At 30.3% G+C, this 16,493-nt stretch overlaps 2 protein-coding genes across 2 annotated transcripts; both read right to left on the minus strand.

Moving 5' to 3' along the window:
- Positions 1-6,966: 6,966 nt before the first annotated feature.
- On the minus strand, positions 6,967-9,342 carry LOC133671593 (early nodulin-like protein 17). The gene is made up of 2 exons (XM_062092385.1): positions 9,047-9,342; positions 6,967-7,657 (listed from the first exon to the last, which is right to left on the minus strand). The coding sequence occupies exons 1-2, from the start codon at positions 9,234-9,236 to the stop codon at positions 7,317-7,319; spliced, it is 531 nt and encodes a 176-aa protein (XP_061948369.1). The 5' UTR covers positions 9,237-9,342; the 3' UTR covers positions 6,967-7,316.
- A 2,157-nt stretch (positions 9,343-11,499) lies between these two features.
- On the minus strand, positions 11,500-16,095 carry LOC133671396 (chorismate mutase 1, chloroplastic-like). Its single transcript, XM_062092158.1, has 6 exons — positions 15,647-16,095; positions 14,461-14,683; positions 14,280-14,366; positions 13,663-13,806; positions 12,112-12,204; positions 11,500-12,014 (listed from the first exon to the last, which is right to left on the minus strand). The coding sequence occupies exons 1-6, from the start codon at positions 15,820-15,822 to the stop codon at positions 11,778-11,780; spliced, it is 960 nt and encodes a 319-aa protein (XP_061948142.1). The 5' UTR covers positions 15,823-16,095; the 3' UTR covers positions 11,500-11,777.
- Positions 16,096-16,493: the final 398 nt, after the last annotated feature.

Raw genomic sequence — 16,493 nt, forward strand, 5'->3', positions numbered from 1 at the left:
CGTGCGGTTATGTGTAACCGTACAAAATATATGGAATTTGATCTAATCTGAAAATAAAAGGAAGTGTCGGTCTAGATAATACTGTGTTTTAAAATGATTTTTATTTATAAATATATTAAAAATTTATTTTTAAATATCAAAATGATTTAAAAATATAAAAAATATAAAAATTCAAAATATAAAATAACGGCGGTTTAATTGCAATACTATACATACTCTAAGTTTAAAATTCAATAAATCAAATTGAAAAAACTCTTTAAATTAAGAGTATTTAATAACATAGGGACTAATTCAAGTAATGAGCCTTCTAAGGAGATTCATTGCTTTGATAATAAAAAATCATTCATTTTTTTTTATTTAGAACTTTTAAATAGTTTTTTTTTAACCCGGGTATTCTCACACCCTTTGAAAAAATGAAACTAGTTTTATTTGGAGTTCCTGGTTGCTCCTTTCAATAAGTACGCTTTCTAGATATTAAACTTGTGTTTTCACTATTATAGAGATATAATAATACATTAATCGTTAGATCAATACTTCATTCATCAGAACTTTTAAATGGTTTAAAAAAACTTTTCCCAAAATATTTTTGGTGATTGATATTTTTTTTTTTTATAAAAAAAATGGCGTAGATGAATATAATAATAATATAAAAATTATGAGCGTTTTATTTGTTTTAGTGCATGCATGATGTCATTATTGGGCAATTTGATGTGCTTTAAATGCATGGGAGAAGAATGCAAGTGCACCAATATTTTGGGTTGCTATTAGTAATTATGATATAATAGATGTTTTCTTTTTATCACCAATATAACTCGGTTAATCTACAGTAGAAAAGAATGTTACCGTGAAGTAAAAAATATAAAATAAAATAAAATAAAAAGGATAATATAAATTCTCTGCACCGAGCTTATGTTAATGGTTGTAAAAATAGCATTCGTGTGTTTGGAAGTGTAGTTGTAATTATTTTTTAAAATATATTTTCTTAAAAATGTATAAAATAATATTTTTATTTTATTTTTAAAAATTATTTTTGTTATCAGCGCATCAAAATGATCTAAAAACACCAAAAAATATTAATTTAAAGCAAAGAAAAAATAAAAAAAAATCAAATTTTTTTAAAAGCATTTTTGAAACGCAAAAACAAACAGCATGCGGGATCCCATGTGAACCATAAAATTAGGTATTTTTTCGTTCTACTTGGAAGTTAAAAAAAAGTGTGTAATTAAAAGAAAAAATAAAATGAATATTAATAAATTCAAGCCAGGCTGACCGATCTCATTGTAAATTCAATAATTTGATTATCTAACTTGTCTATATTAATATCAAAACCAGTCATAAAATCTAGTAAAAATCAATATAACCTAGTCAACTCAGATGATAGGTTAAGTATTGATCTGGCTTATATATATATAAAAATATTATTGATTGTTAAGTTTCAACTTGGTGGCTCTAGATTTTAGAATTATGCACTTATTACTTCACTATTTTATTATTTATGATCAAATATAGTAAAGATAGGTGTTCTATGTTAAGTTGTTGACCGGATCAATTTTTTAAAAAAATAAAAAAAAAGATGCCTAGACTATAATAAAATTTTAAAGGAGCAAGAAAAATATGGGATATAAGTCATTGATTTAAATAAAATCAATAAAATTAGTTAATTGAATAATATGATTATAAAAAAAATCAATGACAATAAAAAGAAAAGGATGACGACTAATTAAAAAAATTAATGCTTGTCAATATTATAAAAAGATACGTTCTAGATATTCTTAAAATGTCTTAACGATTTTATTTGATAACAAAGGAAAAAGATTAAATGAGAACATGATAACCTTATAAGAGAAAAATAAATAAATTAAAGTTCAATTCACAACAAATCAAATGTTAAGGGATGAATTAGAAAAAAATCATTTTAAAAAGGAACAAAAACCCAATTTGAGTCAGCAAGCTAAATTTATAGTGCGATCGTAAGACTGAGATAACTCTTTACAAAAGCAATTGAATAAATTAATGAAAAGATTGTCATGATTAATTACTTCTACAATCTTAATATAGTAAATCCTTAAGTAGATCTTAGTACATTTAACGCTTTTTTACTTGGTGATTTCAAGCACCTTATCTTTTATAAGAAGACTATATATGGCATCAAATACATCTCATATTTCTTATTAGAATCATATATATTCATACCCTCAGTTATATTTAAACACTTTTCAATTGATAAGAGCTTTTTAATATGTGATTCTTTGATAGACTTCCCTTTCAAAACTTCTTTTATAGTAAGCTTTAAAGAAAGGTCAAACCTCACTTGTTGATGGGTTGGCAACGTTAAAAAAAAATGGGGAGCTTTTGAGATTAAATATCAAGAGCTATAATGATGTGTTATGAGGTGTCCATTTCCAAAGTATTCTCTTTATTAGAGAGCTCTTCTTCAGATGGCTTAGTCTTAATGCTATGTTTAAGCCAAATAGTGAGCTCATCTCTCTCACTTCTAATCAATTCCATATCATTTGGTAGTTTTTCTCTAAAATGGTTCTTCCTTCATCTTTCATGATATGGTCTGATGTAGTGTTTTCAAGAAAAATTAGGCTTTTAAATCATACTTTATATTTGTTCACCCCTCTATATAAAGAAACACCAAATTGATCTCTATAAATTTGAATATTAAAAAATTAGTTGGATATAAAGTAGTCATTTATGATGGGTAACAAGAGTTGTTGAATCTTCTAACATTGTAAAGCAGTTTGACAATCATTTTGATGTTCTAAATTCTAAGAGAATTAGTTCTTTTATAGCTAGAAATGAGCCACTTTATCATGAGCTCCTTGTTTTCATCTTCTATTTTTGCACAATGGTTGTATGATAACTTATTGAACTTTTCCATGTGGTGTCTCGAAAGATATTATCCATCCATTTTTAGAATAAAAGGTAAAAAACATAGGAGATTTTATTCACCAAAATTTTAACATAATTGTCCATATATTTTAGAAAGGTAGTTTGGTATTTCCCCTAAACTAAAAATATAGAAACATCTCAACTTGTAACCTCATACATCTTTAAAAGAAAAATTCAAGATCTTGATTCATCCAAAAATGAAGAGTAATTTAATAATTTATCATATAACTTAACTCATCTTCTTCTCAATGCTAATCAACCAAATTTGAGAAGCAAGCTACACACCAAAAACTTTGGCATACCAGGTTGTCTCCTTGATGAAATCATGGTGTTTTATCTTAGAAGATTGTAATAACTAGACTTTTTGTTATGTTGCTTTTACTTGTCTTATCGCCCATCTTATAAAATTTCATTAATACTAAGCTTACCTAGTGGTATTATAGGGAGACATTCTATGAGAATGTTCTAGCCTTTCCTTATGGGTAGGTTAGCTAACTTATTAGTCTATAAAAGATCCTTCATTGCTCCGTAATACAAACTTTATAAGGTTGTCTTAAGGCCTATAAAGTGAAAATAATATAGGTCAAGAAAATCCATATTAACTACTAATCGTGACTTTGTAAACTTTTAGTAATAGATGGGGTTTTACATGTACTAGTTTGAGGTGAAACCATATTGAGATACCATTATTTCCTTATGCTAACATGCTAACATAAGTCAAGTGTATGTAACAAGGTGGTGTTATATAGTGAGAGCAAAAAAAAAATTAATATTGAATTCAAAAAATGATGCATGAGGTTAATAGATAAGTATGATGTATGAAAAAACAACATCCAAGAATTATATATACAAAGATGTATACAAAAACATATATCACATAATAAAAAAAAATTAAACACATATTAATCAGTTTAGACAAACAAGCATAAAACATGTATAAAGCACGCCAAACATATTATCACAAAATCAATCAATCAAAGATTAGCTCTAGATCCTTAGTGGAGTTGCTATTTTGCCATGGGGAGACATCTTGACAAGTTGATTATGTAAATGGGAAAAAAGAAGAAAAAAAAAAGTTACCACCTAGTTTTATAGTTACTATAAACTTTAACTGTTCTTAAAAGATATTTTTGATAAGAGGCTGGTCATGCTAAATAAAAGATGAAAATCAACCTAAAATATCATATTTAGGATAAGTTGCATTGTTATTTGATTTTAATGATAAAAATAATATTGTGCATACATGCCAATATTCATCTAAACTATAGGCCCCGTTTGTTTGCTGGAAAGTAGTTTCTTTTTGGAAAGTGAATTATTTTCTGATGTTTGGTAGTGTACTGAAAAATAAGTTGGAAAACATTTTCCAGTGTTTGGTTATGTCATGGAAAATGAGCTGGAAAATAACTTATTAATGTTTTATTTTTCTCAAGTTTATTAAAATAATAAGGAATAAATCTTACGAATTAAAAAGTTAAATGAGAATAAAATTGAAAAAAAATATAATTTTATAAATTATCTCAAATAAAATAAATAATAATCAACATAATAGAGATCAAATCTAAAAATAAAAAAAATAATAAAAGATGAAGAAATTAAAATAATAATAATTAATATTGCATAAATTATTTCAAAAAAAAAGTAACAATCAAAAGAATGAGGACCAAATTTGATAGATAAAAAATTTAAATAAAAAAATAATAAGGGAAAAGCAAATAACAATTATAAAAATGAGGATCAAAGTTAATATAAAAATTAAATTTTAAGAGATGAAATTGAAAAATAAATATTCAAAACAATATATATATATATATAGCAATTAAAAGTTTGAGGACCAAATTTGATATAATCAGCAAATAATATAACATTTCTAAATTTTTCACAACTTTCAGAAAGTGTTTTCTGTCCAAATTTTTCAAGAAAACATTTTCCTGGAAAGCAGGCCAAATTTTTCTTTGACTGGAAAGTGTTTTTCATTGATCAACTTTTCTAATGTCAAACAAACACAGCAAAGTTTGGAAAATGATTTCCCGGAAAGTAAATTCCGAGAAACAAACATAGCCTAAATATTTATGTTTATCAAAGGTAAAAATTCTTAAGATAGTGATTTGAGATTTAGACTTGATAATGAAGTTTCATCCTCACTTCTTACATTATGGATGAAGTCTGAAATAATGATAAATAAAAATTTAGGTTTTGACTTATTTCTTTCCTTATGCAAATTAAAGTAATCCATCAAAAATTGATTATTTTACCAAGCATGACCACCATGAATAACCACAAATATTTCAACCAATTTAAATAATATAAACAAGCATAATTGAATATAAAAAGAAATCATGTGCATAACATAAATTAATCCAAAAAAATACAATTCAAAACATGTTCACAAGTCAAAAACTAATAAATAAACTACAAACAATAAATAAATCACATGTAAGGATTTAAAATTGACCTCTACGAGCTAAAAAGTGAAGAAATCTACTGGAAAAAAAATATATTGGTTTGTGTTGTTCATGAGGATGTCTGGTTGGCTTACAGAACTCCGTTTCACATGTCAGCACGACATGAAGGAACACAGACCACTTTGCAGTATGTATGAATCCTTATTCTTCCTGCTGAAATGAGCAGGATCGACCACCTCTACCAGAGATGGGAGATTGAAGGCTGAAAAGCTGCTGTGCTTCTAATTTTCTGGGCTATCAGTGATGACAGCTTTGGGAGGCTAGATTTATTTTGTGTTTATTTTTTTTCTTTGTTATTTTCTTGTCTCCTTTATTGTTAGCTTAGGTTTTTTTTCTCTTTGCAAGAATCTCTTTTTCGATCTCTTTCCCCTCTTGCCTGTCCGAGTGTCTCTTGTTTATATTGCCTAGGATTCTCTAAAAAACTAAACTGGAAAATGTTAGGAAATTTTGCACTGTTTCCTTCTTAATTATAGATTCCTAATTAATTAATTTTTTCTTCTTAATGTGTAGGATATTTTTCCATTTTTTCAATTTTGTTTGACTCTTCCATGTATTTTTTTTTTCTCTTCGGTATATTCCTTCACTGTTATTTTTAGTCTTTAATCACCTTTTTTTTTATCTCATAACACATGATATTTATCTAATTGTGTTTACTAAATTTATTTATTAAAATTTATTTTTTATTCAATCAAACAATAATAGAAATAAACAACCATGTTAAATTGATTAAATAATAATAAAATGAAAAAAAAATATTATGCAAGTTTGTACATATTAAAAATATTTTTTGAAAATAAATATTTTTTATTTTCAAAAATAAAGTTCATTTATAAAAAAAAATAACAAAAACAAATATAGATAAATCAAAATAATCTTATTAAAAATTAAATACACACAAAGTAATTAAAATTCTCTGTAGAAAAAGGCTAATAAGCAACATATCTGCACATTCTATATATAACTCATTGTTCAATTATTAGAAACATATGTTTTGGCTTGATTCTCGGTTAGCAATTGTTTAGGCTTTATTCTTGGATCTTGTCTCATTTCCCATGTATTATATTCCTGTTGTAAAGCATGAATGTCGACACACAACAGAGAAATTCTCTCTTTAAACATAAGAAGTTTGAGAACTAAAAAAAAAACCACAAGAAGAGATACTTATTGAAATATAAATTTAAAAATTATTTTTAAACAATACATTAAAAAAGTTATTAATTGGTCTTCAATTAAAATGTAATTGCTTAAAATTGAAGTTTTAGAACTAAAAAAAAAGGTATACAGTAACAAGTCTTTGTGTGTTCTCTACAATTAAAAAAAAACTGCTACAAGAACTTCGACATCAAAGAAGTTTCACCTGCTGTTTTTCAGATGATTTCTGACACTCGGCTCTCTGGGAGTTCAAGTTTCTCAAAATGGGGAGGACAAGTTGATTCAGTCTCAATCGCATCCCATGAAAGATTAATTCAAGGAGCTGACCTCTATATTCTAAGCATAACACACCATGTGAATGCTTGCATTTGGTGAGAGCATTTGAGGCCAGATCAGAGACGACTAATTGTCTTTTGAACAAACATTCCTACTAATAAGATTAAATACATAGGTCTGCATCAATCCAGCTCCCGTAATCAGTGGCCATTTTCACATAAATTAGGTCATCAACCACATGGAAAGTGGCCCCATAGAGTTTCATACATGGCATAAAACAATGCCTTGGTGTTTCAGTTAACAGACTCTCAACACGTTAAGAAAAAAATTCAAACAAAACCGTGGACTAACTTGCATCAAGACATCCAATTTTGAGTAAACTATCATAAATAAAACAACACCCCAACAAAAAAAAGGGAAAAATAAATTAAAGAAGACTCCATTTCCTTTCACAATTTGGTTTAAGGAAAAGCTGAAGGCAATGTGGACATTCTTAAATCAAAGCATAGAAATGTTGGAACAATGGGGCTACCAGAACCGGACGAATGCATCCCATAGTGCACCAATGGCGAAAACAGTCGGTAGAACATACTGGCTTCTGAAAATGGAACTTGGAGAGCCACTCTTCTCATTTAGTGGGGAAGCAGTGGGTGGGGGAGGTGGGTTTTCTACATGGACAGCTAGCTTCATGCCTCCATAGCAGAACCCCTTGCCACTAATGAAATAGTAATTGCGAGTGACGTTCAGTGGAACCACGTCTCTTCCAGCTCCCCTGGTCCAATTGTGAAGAGGATGATCAGAGTTGCACAACTCATAGTCTGTCTTGTTCACCTCTAAAATATTCATTTGGTTCCTATCATACACGAAAACTGGGGAGACTTTGAAATTAGGTTTAAGCTTTGGGAATCAAATGACTAAATTCCACATGATACACATGCAGTGCTGGAACAGGAAAACATGAGCAAAACATTTGAAAGGAATACTTGATTAATAGCAACCAATATCAAAATGTGCTAATTTTTTCTCTTGCTAATGGAACTATAAACTAGACCATGTGCAATCAAAGACTAGACCATCCAATTCTAAATGCATCTATTCTGTCTAGGTACAATTGAAGGAAAATCCATCAAAATGAACTGGCCATGTGCAATCATAACAAAGTAAAAGTTGAGCCCCAAATATAAGGCGTAATTTGGTGTGTGGATTTTGACAAAGTATATGTTCACATTTTAGTACAAACCGATCATATAGCACTAGACAATGATGGCCAATTCAAAGATGTCGATTCATAAACTTGGCTAACCTAAGTTGGCCAGTCGAGTCCATAATCCGTTTGAGGCATGAGGATCTGTAACAGTTAATGCCACTATGGGCTGAATTTTTCAGCATTAGTTGGCCTCAGCCTCGGTCATGAGTTAACAAAACAAACACTATTAGGCACCAGAATTGCTAGAATGGCACTGTAATTAAATGAGAGCGATCAACTTTGTTCATTTACTATGCTTTCACTTGATTGAAGATCTTCGTTGGATCACGTTACTCTCTGTAGCTAAAAGCTTACTAATTGCAATGGCTAAACAGGTCAACTGTCCTGACTACTGAAACCAGCTACTTAAAAGGAACGAGAAATAACAGAAACCACAAATTCACAAAAAAGTAAAGAACAGTTCAAAAGGAGTGAAGCAAGAACGTTAAAGAAAGTGGAAATTTATCATAAAAAAGTCCAAGAAAGCAGAAAAACAAATGAACCATTTTGTTCTTCATGTATGATGAAACTTTCATGCTATAATAAGTTAAAAGAAGCATTCAAATAATATCCATTAGCTTCTGATATAACCAAAATGAAATAAATAACAATTTAAGCACTTTTCACTTTGATTTCTTTAGCATTTTCTCAGTAGTCAAATTTAGTAAACAAACTTCGTGCATTGGTAGAAAAGACATGCTAATAATTAGCACACACGTATGAAGAATAGCAGGCAGAAATCTCTTGAAGAAGAGCAGACTAGAAGCTTAATCCAAGAACGAGTGAAAAAGCTCAAAACTTGAAAACCATCAGCCAATTCCAAAGGCAGCCGGCTTATAGATCTAACCATCTAGCTCCAAGACCAACAAAGTGAGCTAAAATCAAACAACATTACACTACCTTTCACTAAAAACAGCAAAAACATGCAGATAAAAAGCAGAGAAACCTAGTTAAATAAACATAAAAACAGATCTGAAAGTAGATTCATGCAAGAAATAAAGTCTGTGCTTACAGAGCCAGTCACCATTGTAGAAATGCTTCCCTTGAGCCCAAATAGTGTAGTTGACATTACTAGTCCAACCCATGTTAGATCCAACTGTCCATCTAGTTGCAGACACTTCAGGTACCATCACCACCATGGCAAAAACAAGCACTGCCAATGCCACCATCATGGGTGAACCAAACCCACTTCCTCTCTCCATTGCCTCTCTGTTTCTTTAGCTCAATCTAGCTAGCTAATGAGTTTGTGTTGTGTTATTATAGGCCTTACTTCGCTTTGCTGTGCTGTGCCGTGCTGGTGTTTTCAAGAAAAGGCTTCTTGTAAGCTTCTAGAGATCCACAACTACCTTTGATTATTTTATTCTGAATAGTTAATTTGAGATTAATTAAGGGTTTATTTTTCAATATAGTTCAATTCTATTTTTAAAAAAAAATTAATTTTTTTAATTTATTATCTTTTAAATTTTTTAAATTATTTTAGTATATTGAAAACCAAAATAAATTTAAAAAAATATATATTATTTTAATAAATTTTGAAATAAAAAAACATTTCAAAATACAACTATTATCTCCACTCCTTGATAGATAAAACAAGCTCTAAAATACGTGGTGTAAATTGCGTTCAATAAAAATTTAATTTTTTTATTTAAATTTATTTTTACATTTTAATAATGTTAAAATAATTTTTAAAAAATAAAAAAATATTATTTTAATATATTTATAGATAAAAAATAAAACAATTTCCAAACATCCTCTTCACAGCGGATCCTTGACCACCTTTGTTAAAAGGCGACAGCGAGCACGTTATAGGGTGAGAAAAGACTAGTCGTGGTTGAGACAAACTTCAACCATTTTAAGCTTTTTTGTCTCCTTTGTGCTCTGATATTTCTTTTTCTAATCCCATTTTTAGCTGTTGCTTGTGCTTTTCGACCTTTCTGTGCTAGAAAAATCCTAACTGTTGTGGGTAATTATATATAGCTTTCCCGTGTTTTGCTCTGTCCCAGCCTCATTTTTTTAAAAGCATAAAAAAAATGATGATAAAGTGCTGTAAGTATATTTAAAAAAAAAAAACATTAATAGCAAAAAACAAATAGAAAAAAATACTGATTATCAATCTCCAAGAATTCAAATAATAAAATATAAAAAAACTTTTAAAAAAAAGAGAGTAAAGAATCCTTGCAAAATAAGGATTTCAGGTATAATTAAATCTTTATATGGTAGGAAATTATAAATTATATAGAAAACAAATTTTTTAAAAATTTTCTTGTTTTGTTAGATTTAAATTCTGATTTCAAAAATATCATTCTCTTTTATTTGAATGAGTTACTTTTAAACCTAACTAGAATCTCAACAAAATTCTATATCTAACTTCAAATATGACTCAAATAATATACAAATGTGTTAATTTGATAAATTTACAATTTATTTACTCAAACATCCAGAATTAACCTCAACAATTTCTCTTAGATCCTCTTAATTTCATACCTTATAATAAATCCTATAATAGATCCAATTGATATTATTTTCATCAACTTAAAACTCAACATAAAATTGATCACTTGCAAAAAGAAAAAAATCAAAACTAGATCCATTAATAATACGAGTTTCTTGAATTTTATAATCTTATTATATGGATTTGTTTCTTGATATTACTGATCTGGTTTGTTTATTGGTATAGAAAAATAATTTAATCATTTCATCGAATTAAAATTTTTTTTTGTTAATTACATAATTAAAATGTAATTTTTAAATGAACAAGAAAAAGTGAAGAAATCAATAAACTAGGTTTTTTTTAGTTATCCGTAAAAATTCAAATGCCACAAAATTCAAATCCAAATGGAAAACGAACTCTCAAATTTTGTGGACCCCACTATGTCCCTGTCAACAGACACCATGGATTGCCATGCATTATAGTATAAAAATTAAAAAATATATATGTGGATCTAAGATCCCGTTTGTCAACCATCCAATTTTCCTAGATTTTCAGGCCTTTTATTGGGCTGGTGGTCTTTATTTAAATAAAAAAAAAAACATTTTATAAAACATTTCTTTGGTGGCCTGGTGCCTTGTTGATATTGTGTGTGAATACTGTATTTTTTTTAATTAAAATTACTTTTTATTTAATTAAATAATTTAATATTATTTTAAAAAATAATTTAAAAAACAAAAACTATAACAATGTCAAGTTCTTAGAGCCGTCCTTTTGAAAATTTATAAATATTCTTTATTTAAAAAAAATTAATTATTTTAGATATTTTTAAATTATTTTGATGTATTAATATTAAAATTAATTTTCAAAAATATAAAAATATTATTTTTAAATAAAAAACAACGAACACCACCTCAAAGTCTAATCGCATTCGTGGTCCTTGTCAGGGTAAGGTGGCGACCACTTTGGATCCTTTTAGAAGAGATTACACGTATTTTTGGTATGATTTGGAACTGTTGCAGGTTGAAGCGTGGATATTTCGGATCACTAAATTTATAACACAGTGAATTATTCAAGCTTCATGTGAAGTTTCTGAGCACAAGATACAACCAAAATTGGAAAACTTGCTTCACATTTAATGCAGTGGCCAGGTTCTTCGATGCACGTCTCCAAACAAGTGGCAAATGTGGTGGCTGATTTCCTACGTTGCATGATGCCCTCATTCATGAGGCAACTATAATTACAGAGAACGAAAACGAACATCAAAGCAATCAGAGGATGTGCGCTTTACCGCCATGAGCAGGCATTGCAAAGCTTAATCCAACCTTCTTAGCAAGTACTGAACTTGAACCTCCTTTGTCAGCGGCATGATCCATTCACCATATAAATCAGCAACCAGGGTTGGTCGTATTTTGTACACTGGGTCAGTTCCATCTATTTCTCCTTCCATCGTCACTTCCTGCCCAAAAGCTTTAGCTTTCATCTCAACTCTCTTTTTCACCGCCTCTTCAACTGCTGGGTATGTCAGAATTTCCATCAGTCTTTTGCTGTCCTGAAAATTATGAACGCCACACCAAGATGAGAATACAGAAGATTACATTGTGAGCTGCTCGCTCTAAAAGGTAAAGAAAGGATCATGCAGTAACAACTTGTGCTCTAATGGCAGCCTCATAATCATCTGGAGAAGCCCGAAATTTAGCCTCTGCTACAAATTCTCCATAATGGATTCTTTTTGAGAGAGCCTGAAATCACAAGAATGCATAAGCGTGTCAACTAAAGAGTTACTAAGTGTAATCCATAAGAGAGAGGAGATGCTTCAGTTAGGACAAATTATAGTTCTTGAACATCATTTACATGAATATGTTCTGAGTTTGTTCGTTTACCATCATGAGATTACATTATAAATAAGAAGCATAAGCTACATAGATATGGAAGCAAAAAAATGAACAAAACAGTTCATCAAAAAAGGAGATATAAGAATTGGGAGGATAACAAGCTTTTGGGCTAAATTGGACACAGAGCTGGGAACATAGCAGTTGATAAGTACTGCTACACAACCATATTCACATCAGAGCCCAATGAAGTTAGAAATATGCACCAGAAACTTGAAGAGTTGTGAAAAATTGTAAAAACAGATTCTTTTTCTTCCAAATTTCAGCCAAACATGGAACTGGATAAATAGGTATCTGTTCTTTTTATCTTCTCTTTCCCCTTTAAGCTTGTACAGATTTGATATCCCTCAAGTTGGAGAATATACGAGAAATCTAATTCTTTTAGAAAAGACATGCGAGAGGCACAAAGTAACGAAAAGGGATACGAATCCAAATTTAATCCGCTGACGAATAAAGCTTTCTATTAGAGATAACTTTGGAAACTCAATTTTAGCAAAATTTGCTCCATTAGCATTCCAAGCCATGTAATGCACATTGCCACAAACTGATTAGCAATTGTGCCATCAAAATGCCACCTTTTGACTACTTGAAAAAGTAATTAAGCCCTCACGAGTCACTTCTCATGTTAATAACATAGTTTATGAGAGTGCTGACACAGCTCCATCAGAGGAGGTGCTTTTTAATACTGATTCAGAGAAATGAGTGCTGATAACATATGCTTCACTGTCCTCGAAATATGACTCGTGTTGTTTAATACCCATCAGCAATAACCATATATATGAAGGGAATATGATAAGGATTTTTGTTAGGTTAAAGATAGACCAGCTCCTTGCATGAAATGAACCATAAATAAATGCCCATATTTGCAAGGTCAAGTTGTGACAGGAGAGAAGCTCACCGTTCATCAAGGACAAGAGTAGCTAGATAGTAGAAAAACAACTTTGGTTCAGGAGTCAAATACACCCAACTACATTTATCCATTTGTTACCTCATTAACTCCAGGAAGAGTCTAAACAGCAAAGGAAGACTTATTTTAATAGTAGAATCTCTTAAGAGTAGACCACTAGAATGAGTCAAATGCAATTTCCAATCAAGAATCTTAGCTCCATTCAAAAATAACAAATTTATTAACAATATCTTCCCAGGGTACATGTATCACTAACCAGATTAAGAGAAAGTTCACATAACGAAACTAGAACTAAAGCATCAAGGAAGATCAAGAAAACAGTTTGCAATCTCTTAGGTTCAGATTTGAAAGTATCACAGTAGTATTAAGAGCAGCCCAGAGTTAATTAGTTAAATGCATACCTGTAGACAGATTGTGTCACAAACAGCTGTTGATCCACAATTGCCATCATCTCCTTCTTTGACCAATCTAGGAATAAGTTCTCTAAAATACATGTCCCATACTGTCTTATTTATATTTATTGAATCAGCAATGGGATGTAGTACCTGTGTGGCAAGGAAGGAACAGGTTTGAAGAGAAAGTAAAAGAAAATAGACAAAAGTAAAATCTGAACATGCAGCAAGAGAGAGGGATAGAGTGCTCATTTTTTATATTATGTTTTTTTTAAAAAAGAAGTTAACATGCCAGAATTTTTTACTTATGCTCAAGCAAAAATTAAAATCTATATCTGACAACTGGTCTTAATTTCAGAATTAGATGGCATTTTGTTGCATATAACAAGAGAAAACAATGCAGTGAGTTTTTATGGCACAAGCCTCACAATTTATCAGCTAAATAATCAGTTCCACAATTGCACTGTGTCGATCACAGTACATGCAGTTCCTCCTAAATTGAAAGAAATCATCAAACTGAAAGACAAATATGTTAAGTGGGAGCTTGATCCATGGCATAATAAAATTGTAAATTTGGAAAAGGCAGCTAATAATATATCTACAGAATGTGTTTACACATGTCTTACCTGTGGGTACTGCATGGGTGGCAACACTGGCTCAGGTAAGTCATCCGGGAAAAAAGGATGTTCATCAGGGCTCTTGTATCTGCCAAGCTAATTACCAGATGCAATTCAAGAAAACTTCATGAATTCTCTAATTGATATCTTCTTTCTTTCCCAGAAGTTAAAAGGAATAAGTACAACATACCTGAGCGTGTAGCTTTTCAGTTTCCTTAAGGATGAACTCAATCAGAGAACCATGGAACCCTTCCAATGCAAAAGCTTCAGGGTCATAGGTACTGGCATTATAACAGTATTGGGATCTCTCTAAGAGGCTAAATATTATACTATCCTCTTGTAGAATCAAGGAACTTCTGATGTTATCTAGGGTCAAATTCTCGCTGATGTCCACCCTTTTCTTCTTTGTCAGCCTACAGAAATGATGAAAACCACTTTCAAAACTTGACTGGCAAATAGCAAGTTGGAAGTTGATATGCATCAGGCCCTTCAATATAAAGCAACAATATGTGTCCAAAACAGAAACAATTCTATCTTTAGAAAGCAGTGCTGTGAAATATTCAGATTCAATCACAGGAAATCTTAACCCTATACTTTGGTGGGGAAAAAAACCGAAGAAAGAGAAAAATCGTGCAAGTTTGCACTTTGCACTGTTTGTTACATTTGTGCGCATCAGTGAGTTATCAAAAAAAAAACCCAAAGCATCAGTTTATCTACTTTTAATGAGAAAATATACATGAAATTTCTCCAACTTTTATCAGAAGAATGGAGCTCGTTCGATTACCTAAGCTAACCATTCAGCTTGCTTTCAATATTGATTTTGTAATCTACACATATGCTTGTATTTGCAAGAGCACACATGTTCTAGCCTCAGTTTCTTAAACCCAAATCAATAAGAGAATTCTTTGTTGATATGTTTAGCAACTAACACAATAATGACAATATTAATACTACACATTAAAAAAAATTGATTTGTTCACTGAATCAACAAGAATTTAGAATGCTGGTTTAAAAAATATATAATTCAGAACGGAAACACAATACAAAGTAATATATAGGTGGTGGAAATTAACTTGTGTATCCATAGATCATAAGAAATAATGCCAAGTTACTATAAAGATACAGTGCCACCAACCCAAATCCAAAAGCAAGAAATTCAACGGCAAACATACACAGTCTAATTTGTGATAAATTTCATGTATTCGCACCCTCAAAACTTGAAGATTCTTGAACAAAACAGCCAAAAAAAATCCCAGAAAACAAAAAACGAACAAGAAATATAGCAACAAAAAAATCAAAACCAGAAGAAAACATGAAACTACTAATCAAGAACACCAAGTAAACTAATTTAAGCAAAAGGATCACTGTTTCTTTACCCCATGGATACAGCAGATGCTTGGACTGATAGAATGCGTCTCTTTGTCAAGTTTGGGCAGCTAACTCTTAAAGTTGTGCCATTTTGGAGACCTAAACTATAATTAGCCCTTGAAAATCTTGATTCTTTAGAAGCTAGAAAAGCCGGGCAAGAAGCTCCTAATAGCTTAGCCTCCATAATAGATAGATAGATAGAGAGAGAGAGAGTGAATGACCGGCCAAATAGACCTGCAAAGTTGCAATATACAGAGAAAGCTTTAAACTTTAAAGCCCAAGAAAAGCCAAAAGCCACCTGTAAATAGACAGAAGGTTTCCTCGTTTGATTGGGCGTGGTTGTTGGAAACGGAAGATGCCAAATTGGGGTTAGGTGAGAAGACAAGGAGCTGCACCTTCCACCAATTTTACCTCCACTGGCGATTCAAGATGTCAAATTTTGACAACAAAAAAAATAAAAAAGAGGTTTGATTGACTTTAAAGTTTAAAACTTTTTTTATATACAAAAACTTGTATGTGGACGAGTTGATGGGATATTAAAAAGGAGAATTATTAAGAAATATTATGTCTTTTTAGGTTGAGAATATTTTGCATATTATATTTTTTATTTATTACTGTTTATATCCTATTATTTCTTAAGTTAATTTTTTTATATATTTTGAATTATTGATTTTCCGAATCAATAAAAAAAAAGTACCTAAAATACTATAGATTTGTTATTATCCAAATTATCTTTATAAATAAAATATTACTTTTCTTCTTCGTCGTCGTCATCTTCTTCCTCCTTCACCATTTCTTTCTTTCTTTCTTAATTTCAATATCAACCAATAATTACATGTACTGCCCTTATGTCTG

Source organism: Populus nigra, chromosome 13 (assembly GCF_951802175.1).
Source record: "Populus nigra chromosome 13, ddPopNigr1.1, whole genome shotgun sequence".
Lineage (NCBI taxonomy): Eukaryota > Viridiplantae > Streptophyta > Magnoliopsida > Malpighiales > Salicaceae > Populus > Populus nigra.

Coding starts and splice junctions, on each gene's coding strand:
- LOC133671593 (XM_062092385.1), bottom strand. CDS start 9,236: ATGGAGAGAGGAAGTGGGTTTGGTTCACCCATGATGGTGGCATTGGCA. Junction 7,658..9,046: donor CTACAATGGTGACTGGCTCT/GTAAGCACAGAC, acceptor AAGTCTCCCCAG/TTTTCGTGTATGATAGGAAC.
- LOC133671396 (XM_062092158.1), bottom strand. CDS start 15,822: ATGGAGGCTAAGCTATTAGGAGCTTCTTGCCCGGCTTTTCTAGCTTCT. Junction 14,684..15,646: donor GCATCTGCTGTATCCATGGG/GTAAAGAAACAG, acceptor TCATTTCTGTAG/GCTGACAAAGAAGAAAAGGG. Junction 12,015..12,111: donor AGGCTGCCATTAGAGCACAA/GTTGTTACTGCA, acceptor CATAATTTTCAG/GACAGCAAAAGACTGATGGA.